This window comes from Urtica dioica, chromosome 1, assembly GCF_054948205.1.
Source record: "Urtica dioica subsp. dioica isolate 48M chromosome 1, U.dioica_male_clone48M_v1_H2, whole genome shotgun sequence".
In the NCBI taxonomy this organism is placed as follows: Eukaryota; Viridiplantae; Streptophyta; class Magnoliopsida; order Rosales; family Urticaceae; genus Urtica; species Urtica dioica.
The window spans coordinates 33,073,949-33,083,603 of NC_142756.1; the positions used below are offsets into that span (position 1 = coordinate 33,073,949).

Consider the following 9,655-nt stretch of genomic DNA (forward strand, 5'->3'; position numbering starts at 1 on the left):
TTTATTTATTTAATTAAACTAATTTAGAGTATATTTCAAACTTGGGAATTTGATATAAAATATTAGTAAACTCAGTAAACTTGTCATTGATTATGTAAAATGACATTTTTTTTCTTCATGAAATCAAGTATTTAGTGATAAATTTGTTAAATATAATTTTTTTTCTTCATAAAAATCAAATTTATATGTTTTCAATTTGCTTCAATATCTCCCTAGAAAAATCAATATAAAATAACAAGAATAGTGCTTTTATGGTACAACATTCTCAAAATAGTGGCTTTTTTTGTATCTTTTTTTAAAATGATATTTTTTAAGGAGCAATTAAGCCAATAACCCATCATCTTTTTAAAAAGTAGATCAATTTTTATTTTATTAAAAAAAATAGCTCATTAGTTTTCTATAAACTTCAGTAACAAATGACTTTATTCAATTAATTTAATTTACGGCGGGTTGATGGGCTATTTTAGCTAATAAAATAAAACTTTGATTAGAAAGACTCTTAAAAAGAACAAGTCGAATGGTTAGTTGCAACAATTTTTTTTTTTTTTTAACTATAAACAAATATCTGAGATTATTCTTCAAATGAAACCATAAACAACAAATAAAATTAAATAGTAAACATAAAGAATAAGATAAAATGGATTGTTTCAACAAATAATATTAGCTTGATAAAAACTTTAATACACACTATTTTTGTGATAAATTTCAAAAAAGCACTACCTTAAGCAGCTTCCACTAAATGTCAACGGTGGGAACCATAAACTTGATGGGATCCCAAACTTGATTGGGCCTTTGAGTAAGAGAAGCCCAATGGTGTTGGGTGTAACTCTGAGTCCAATAGTAAAATATGAATAGCTTTGGAAAATCGAAGATTCCAAAATTAATTTCATATATTATTAATTTTTTCCTCAAAGAAGATGCAAACGAACGAGGATTAATTTGATTGGATATGGTATTACATTTCCAAAATTCCAAGCAATACTCTGCGAAAATCTCTGGTTCAAGATTCGACCAGGTTTAGGGATTTGCTAATTCGTTGGAGGATTAAGGTACTCTAGCTATGATCTCATTTAATTATCATGATATTTAGCTGTTTTGAATCGTCGTCCTCTTCTAATTAGGGTTCGGCTCGGTCTTTTTTTTTCCCGATTCCATTGATTTCTGTTGCAAACTGGTAAATTATTTTAAGGATTTTGTCTGTTCTACGATTGGAATTGCTTGTTCTTTTTCCTAGGGAATTGTGGACTTTTGTTAATTATAAAGATCAGAAGATGATTTGGATGAGAACTGATAATATTCGTCATTAATTTTTTTCGGAGGTAGAATTTACTTTGATGTTGTGCTTGTGTGAAATCTGTATTGATAGTCTGATTTGTTTCGAGTATTTAACCATGTCCATCCGGATTTAAGGATGTAAAACGTTGATAATCAAGAACTAGAACTTACCTATTTACAAGCTTACTCATCTACTCTATGTCCTTTGTACTATTCGGCTTGATGACACCTTGACTCCCATATCCATTTTTCTTTGCCACATACTCTTTGAACTTGTATTCCTTTGGTAATTGTAATTATTGGACGAAAGCTTTTCGGGTATGCAATTTTCGAAGGGTATAGTATATCATCTTAAATGCTTTTCAGAAAAAGTTTTAGAAGTAAGTATATTCCAAAAATGCCAGTTTTTTTTTTGCACATGTTTGTAATAATTATAGTATAAAAGGTACAAATCATAGAGGGATTTGCCAAGAAAAAGGTATATAATGGTCGAAGTGTCGAATTGAAATAGTATAGGGTGCCAAATGGCCTATTCGAAAATAATAGACTTTGTATCTAGATTTAGTAGCTATTTTTTAATAGAGATTCTGGGCTTTGGTGCTTGTACACAGTGAATCCCAATATTGAGTTTAATCAAGTTATGTTCTATAGAGATACCGGGATTTGGTGCTAGTATGAATTCTCATATTGAGTCGAGTTTAATCAAATTATGAAATAAGATTGTGTCTCTTTATTTTTAACAGGACTTTTGCTTTTAATTCGCTTCTCAAAGTATGTATCTTCAAGAGCTATAAAACAGAAGGAAAAAAATGTTGACTGAAGAGGTTTTAAAGATGGTTTTCCCGTTCCTGGACGGCGTTGACCTTTCTCGGTGCATGTCGGTTTGCAAGCAATGGAAGGACGTGGCTTCCGACGACTACTTTTGGAAGTGCCTCTGCGCAAAGAGATGGCCTTCTTTCTGCAAAAAAACCGAAAACGGCCCTCCTTCCCCGACCCACCACCACAAGCTGTACCGGAACTTCCACAAACGCCCCCGCGGCCAGAAACTACCGCCCCCAAGGATTTCCTTCGACGACCTCGAGTTCTTTATCGACATCTGGTCGGACGACGACCGTCCGATCTTCTCCAAGGCTGTCCCGGGCGCGATCCTCCGCGCGGGGCTCACAGATCTCCCTATTGGGATCCCCGAGAAGGTCAGGTACAACATCAACGGGCCCGAGTACAAGATGACCATTTCGGCAGAGCCGAGGTTCACTGTCCCGGCGACCCACAACGTGAGTGTCTCGGTCCTCGTCCGACGACGGGACTCCGGCGCGGTCGCGTGTATTATAGACAAGTCCGCGTTTGATTATATGGACCTATCATCGTTCCGGGCGTTGGCATTTGACTTTCTCGAGCTTTCTCCGGTGCACCCTTTCGTGTCGGGGATCAGGGCGTGGATTTCTCTGCTGTTCGTGGACGTGGCGAGGGATGGTGTGCTCGAGGTTTTCGGGATTCAGATGGATTTCTGCGATGCTGCGAATTCCGAGGAGGAGGTTCTTTGGCTCTTGGACATGCTCGATTGGAAGTGAAAAGATGCGTGAACTCTCTCTCTCTCTCTCTCTCACTCTCGTTAATGTCCGATTATATAATCTGTATATATACGGCTTCATGTCATTTATTTGCCGTGGTGAATAAAGTATAAACTAGTGTCTGACTAAGCCAAGTGTGCTTTATGTTTGCATTTTCTTTTTAATTCAGAACCTGGAATTGAATCAAACAATTGTTTATGACCTGGAATGCCACTTATCTGAATAATTGTTTTGAGAAGAAAAATTAAAAGAAAATCTGTGGTAGTTTTTTTTGTTCTGTGTCACAAGCAAGTCGTATATTTATCTCTTTTTGACCATCTGTTTGCCGTGGACTTAACCAGTAGCTGGCTCTTCTAGTCTTAGTTTAAAAAGAGAAATTTCATTTTATAAACCCCAAAGTAATGAAAATATCTCAATTAAACCAACTATCTAAAAAAAATTCAAAATTGGACTTTTGTACCAATTTTGGACGAAAATACCCCTACTTCAAATATACCCACTCATACTTCATATCTTTCCCTCTCATATTCAAACTTTTCATCTCTCTTTTTCTCTCAACCTCCAACTCCGACTGAATCCCTCAAAATCCGACCTTATCTCTCCAAATCCGATCGATTCCGAGCGTCACCAAGTCAATCCGACGAGCTCTCAAGCTATAAATCTGGCGTTGGTGGTTGTCAAGCTCTCAAAGTTCCATAGCTCAAAATGACAAAAAAGGTTAGATTTGTATGTTTATTTTATGGTTTTATTAGTGTAGGATAGATAGGATACTTCTACGACTTTTGTACTTCGTATAATACTCGACGTCAATATCGTCCTTCAACAAAGCAGGCTCAATCGGCATATTATCCGCTTCATATGGAACTTCAAACTTTAAGTCATACTTTGATCTGTCTATATCGACTCTTTGTACACCTTGTCGACTAACTCCATGTACGTCGTATCTTTCGAAATTTCAAGCGGAAATGTTCTCGCGTTTTTGAACACGTATAAGTGTCCATTTCTCTCCCACGTGTCGTAAACCATCAATAAAACTACAAGAAATTTCACAAAAATACATTAAATTACATTAAACTTAAAGCCAATCGGAGACCATCGGATTTTTACAAAACTCATCAGATTTGGTCGGATTTTATCGGATTTGATCGGAGTGGTCGGATTCGGTCAGAAACGGTCGAGACCAATCGGAAAAATGAAGTGGTCGGATTTTGTCGGATTCTGTCGGATTTTCTGCTTGAACTTCATCGGAAATTGTACATGAATTTCATCCGAAACTATTGGATTTCATCGGAAATAACATCAAATTTCGGAAAATTTGACCTAAATCTACCTACTTTTTTTATTCTACACAAACTATATCACTAAAGCTATAAAAGATGAATGAAGAAGCACACTTACCCATTTTGACGAAATTCAACCAATTGGATACTCGAAATGATGAGAAAATGAGAGAGAATAAGAGATTTGAAAATAAGTGGTGAATGAACTTGGGGTGATATGGTCTTGCAAGGGTATTTCCGTCTGAAATCGGTACAAAAGTCCAATTTTGGATATTTTTAAATTAGTGGTGGGTCTAATTGATATATTTTCATAACTACTAGGTCTAGAAAATAAAATTTCTCTTTAAAAACTCATAAAAAAAATTGTCAAAACCAGAGGATAAATCTACTGAAATCCCAAAATCACTAAGACAAAACCTAGCCCTATACTGAGCTGAGCTCCTTCACTGATTTTCAAAAACCGACTGAAAGCACATTGAATATGTCTCAATTTCGATGTTTCTATACTGTGATGCTTATCGCTGAAATTTAGGGTAAAGATTTTTTCGCCTGTGAAAAGATGCGTGATCTCTCTCTCTCTCTCTCTCTCTCTCTCTCTCGTTCTCTCTCTCTCTCTCTCGTTAATGTCCGAATATTATAATCTGTAATATACGGCTTCATGTAATCTATTTTCCAGTGTCATTTCTAGCATTTTCTTTCTTAATTTAGAACCTGAAAGTGAATCAATGGATTGCTTATGACCTGGAATGTCCATTTATCTGAATAATAGTTTTTTAGAAGAAAAATAATAGAAAATCTGTGTAGTTTGTTCTGTGTCACAAACCGTGGACTTACCACATTGCAACCTTGGTAGCTGGTTTCTCTAGTCCTAGTTTAAAAACTCGAAAAACTGTCAAAAACCAAGTATAAATCTACCGAAATCTAGATATCACTGGTTCTTCAAAACCTCCGTGAATGTCTCAATTTCGACTTAGAATGCCAGCACCTTGAACAACAGCAAACTGGCACTTATTGCTTAAATATAGTAATATCTAACCTTTGGCCTGTATTATGTTTTTTTTACTCGTATGTTGTGAAATTACGTAATCTGTGCGTATGTCACATAATATGCTGTGACGGATTCTGTGACAAACACTAAAATTTGAGTGATCAAACAAAGAAATGCTGTAAGTGCGAAATTATAAAGAACACAAGGATTGGTAACCCAGTTCGGCAATTCGTGCCTACGTCTGGAGGGCCTTTGCCCGGTGGAAAGCAATTTACTATGATAACGTGGTACAATAAGGATTTACACTCAACGACTCCCTCGCTAGCTACCCAACCTACGTCTATCCTCTTCAACAGCAACTTAGGCTCCCCCTAAGCTCGAGATCCCTTCGATTCCCACAGAATATCTCTCCCGAGACTTCTAAACGTGTTTCCCAACAAAAAAACAATTGAAAAACCTAACCTCTAGCTTCTAATACAATCACCCGTATATAGGCAACAAAGCAGAGGTAAAAGACACCTTAAAAGCTTGAACACAGGTCGTTCTAAGCTCTGCTAAAACACTAAAAAAAATGATTCTCTCAAAAGGTGTCAAAGAGTTTATGAAAGGAGGATGCCACATATAGTCTTCGAGGCGAATTAGGGCGTCACAATTCAGTTACTGGCATCAGGGATATCATATCTTCTGACCCCGAAAAAATCTCGCGGATATTTGATGACTCCGAGAATGTCGCAGAATACGTCGCTACAAAATTTGCAACAAATAAAATATTCTCTGCCGCGTGAAGACTCCGTATCAGCAACAGATATCCTCATTTTATGAGCAATTTTTCCAATTAAACATCGCCAATAATTGCAAAGTAGTTGCATTAACAATCTCCCCCTTTGGCGGTGTTTTAGGAAAAATCAATGCGAGGTTCTAGTATAACTCGCGAGCGCGACGTTAAGATGAGCGTCAGTAGAGATTACACATGATATGGGAAATATAAACGTAATCAACATAGTCTCAACATATCAATGAACCTAGATACTATATGTTGTCGTTGTTTTTCGGACAACGATTTAGGAGCCACAGGCGGTTAGACCCAAGGCCGGACCAAGTGGTCTCGCCTGGACTCGAGCGTGTCGGACTTGGTATCCCAAGTCGTCCCTTAGCTGTGAGTGTCCCTTGAGTTCGTCCAAGTACCTGAAAAGGAAGAGAGAACACGTGAACTACAAAGAGGAAACAGAGGGGGTGCCTCTGTTTACCTCTCCGACGCTCAACATTAGTGGGATTGAGGTGGAGTATAGAGGTTTTAGAGGGTGAGAGGCCAAAGATGAGCGAAACGAGTGAAGTATGAGTTCGACAGCGTTTCGGGGCTCAAAAATGGATTACCTGGGTCAAGGGAGGGACCCTTGTATTTATAGGCGACCAAGGGGCATTTTGGGCAACCCCTTGGCCGAGGATGGCCTTGGCTCGGCCATTGGCCGAGGCTGACCCTTGGGCCGGCCAGTGGCCGAGGCTGTCTCAGCCGGCCATTGGACTAGGCTGGCCCTAGGGCCGGCCAATGGCCGAGGCTATTTGAGCCGGCCATTGGCCAAGGCTGGCTCTGGGGCCGGCCAATGGCCGAGGCTATTTGAGCCGGCCATTGGCCGAAGCTGGCTCTGGGGTCGGCCAATGGCCGAGGCTATTTGAGCCGGCCATTGGCCAAACATGACTCTAGGGCCGGCCAATGGCCGAGGCTATTTGAGCCGGCCATTGGCCGAGGCTGACTCTAGGCCCGGCCATTGGCCGAGGTCGAGCTCGTCAGGCCGAGGCCGAGCTGAGGCCGAGCTAAGGAGGCCGAGCTGAGGCCGTGCTAAGGAGGCCGAGCTGAGGTCGAGCTGAGGCCGAGCTAAGGAGGCCGAGCTGAAGCCGAGCTAAGGAGGCCGAGCTGAGGCCGAGCTAAGGTCAAGCTCATGAGACCGGAGGTCGGCCATGAGCTGGAGGCCGAGTTCATGAGGCCGGAGGTCGACCATGAGCTGGAGGCCGAGCTAATGAGCCCGGAGGTCGGCCATGAGTTGGAGGCCGAGCTCATGAGGCCGGAGGTCGGCCGTGCGTCGGGGGAGTCCCGGGGTGGTCGCTATCGCGGCCGTCGCTGCTCTGCCGGGCCGAGATGGACCGGTAACATTAGCCCCCCGAGTTTCCGGTCGAGCGTAGGTCGAGTGGAAACTCAAAATCTACGCTTTCATGCGGATGCGGGACGAACGCTCTCGGGTTTGCGTCATGGGGGACAGCCTTTGCGCGTCGCGAGGGACGGCCTTTGTGCGTCACGAGGGACGGCCTTTGTGCGTCACGAGGGACGGCCTTTGTGCGTCGCGAGGGACGGCTTTATGCGTCACGAGTGACGGCTTTTGTTCGGAGTTGATCGTGCGTGGCTTATTTTCTCGACCTACCAATGAAGGCGTGATCGATTTGCACGGCTTTACTGTGCGCGGCTTATTTTCTCGACCTATCAATGAAGGCGTGATCGATTAGCACGACTTTATTGTGCGTGGCTTATTTTCTCGACCTACCAATGAAGGCGTGATCGATTTGCACGGCTTAGACCTCGGGGGGCCTCGGTGTCCCGTTTGTGTGACCGGGTTTTCCGCAGACGCTGGCTAGACCAGGTACGTCCGGCGGGCGCAAGCCTTTGAAACCCATTGGTGACTCGCTGCCCATCGGCGCACGGGCTGGGCGGCGAGCGCGGTGCCACATTTGCGTGACGAGGTTTCCCGTGGACGCTGGCTAGACCAGATACGTCCGGCGGACGCAAGCCTTTGAAACCCATTTGAAACTCGCTGCCTTTCGGCTCACGAGCTGGGCGGCGAGCGTGGAGCCACATTTGCGTGGCGAGGTTTCTCGTGGACGCGACCAGATACGTCCGGCGGACGCAAGCCTTTGAAACCAATTTGAAACTCGCTGCCTTTCGGCTCACGAGCTGGGCAGCGAGCGCGGAGCCACATTTGCGTGGCGAGGTTTCCCGTGGACGCTGGCTAGACCAGATACGTCCGGCGGATGCAAGCCTTTGAAACCCATTTGAAACTCGCTGCCTTTCGGCTCACGAGCTGGGCGGCGAGCGCGGAGCCACATTTGCGTGGCGAGGTTTCCCGTGGACGCTGGCTAGACCAGATACGTCAGGCGGACGTAAGCCTTTGAAACCCATTTGAAAATCGCTGCCTTTCGGCTCACGAGCTGGGCGGCGAGCGTGGAGCCACATTGGCGTGGCGAGGTTTACCGTGGACGCTGGCTAGACCAGATACGTCCGGCGGACGCAAGCCTTTATAACCCATTTGAAACTCGCTACCTTTCGGCTCACGAGCTGGGCGGCGAGCGCGGAGCCACATTTGGGTGGCGAGGTTTCCCGTGGACGCTGGCTAGACCAGATACGTCCAGCGGACGCAAGCCTTTGAAACCCATTTGAAACTCGCTGCCTTTCGGCTCACGAGCTGGACGGCGAGCGCGGAGCCACATTTGCGTGGCGAGGTTTCCCGTGGACGCTGGCTAGACCAGATACGTCAGGCGGACGAAAGCCTTTGAAACCCATTTGAAACTCGCTGCCTTTCGGCTCACGAGCTGGGCGGCGAGCGCGGAGCCACATTTGCGTGGCGAGGTTTCCCGTGGACGCTGGCTAGACCAGATACGTCCGGCGGACGCAAGCCTTTGAAACCCATTTGAAACTCGCTGCCTTTCGGCTCACGATCTGGGCGGCGAGCGCGGAGCCACATTTGCGTGGCGAGGATTCCCGTGGACGCTGGCTAGACCAGATACGTCCGGCGGACGCAAGCCTTTGAAACCCATTTGAAACTCGCTGCCTTTCGGCTCACGAGCTGGGCGGCGAGCGCGGAGCCACATTTGCGTGGCGAGGTTTCCCGTGGACGCTGGCTAGACCAGATGCGCCTGGCGGACGCAAGCCTTTGAAACCCATTTGAAACTCGCTACTTTTCGGCTCACGAGCTGGGCGGCGAGCGCGGAGCCACATTTGCGTGGCGAGGTTTCCCGTGGACGCTGGCTAGACCAGATACGTCTGGGAGACGCAAGCCTTTGAAACCCATTTGAAACTCGCTACCTTTCGGCTCACGAGCTAGGCGGCGAGCGCGGACTCGGGACTCAACTCGAGGACTCATGTAGAGCCTGCACGACGAGTATCAGTCGACTTGTGGACTCGGGGCTCAACTGGAGGACTCATGTAGAGCTTGCACGAGGAGTAACGTGGAGAGTCGGCACGAGGAATACTAGTCGACTCGTGGACTCGAACTCGACTCGGGAACTCATGTAGAGCCTGCACGAGGTTACGTGAAGAGTCGGCACGAGGAATACTAGTCAACTCGTGGACTCGAACTCGACTCGAGGAACGAACTCATCTTGAGGAGACATGTAGAGTCGGCACGAGGTGTTACGTGAAGAGTCGGCACGAGGAATACTAGTCAACTCGTGGACTCGAACTCGACTCGAGGAACGAACTCATCTCGAGGACTCATGTAGAGCATGCACGAGGAGTTACGTGAATATTCGGCACGAGGAGTATCAGTTGACTCGCG

At 44.9% G+C, this 9,655-nt stretch overlaps 1 protein-coding gene across 1 annotated transcript; it reads left to right on the forward strand.

The window, feature by feature from the left end:
• The first annotated feature begins 888 nt into the window (after positions 1 to 888).
• Positions 889 to 3,072, forward strand: LOC149407909 (F-box family protein). Its single transcript, XM_089615992.1, has 2 exons — positions 889 to 1,049; positions 2,019 to 3,072. Exon 2 carries the CDS (start codon positions 2,085 to 2,087, stop codon positions 2,844 to 2,846), a length of 762 nt encoding a protein of 253 aa, XP_089472118.1. The 5' UTR covers positions 889 to 1,049; positions 2,019 to 2,084; the 3' UTR covers positions 2,847 to 3,072.
• Positions 3,073 to 9,655: the final 6,583 nt, after the last annotated feature.

What these genes read in the sequence shown, in the direction of transcription:
- LOC149407909 (XM_089615992.1), top strand. Translation starts at nt 2,085, where the DNA reads ATGTTGACTGAAGAGGTTTTAAAGATGGTTTTCCCGTTCCTGGACGGC.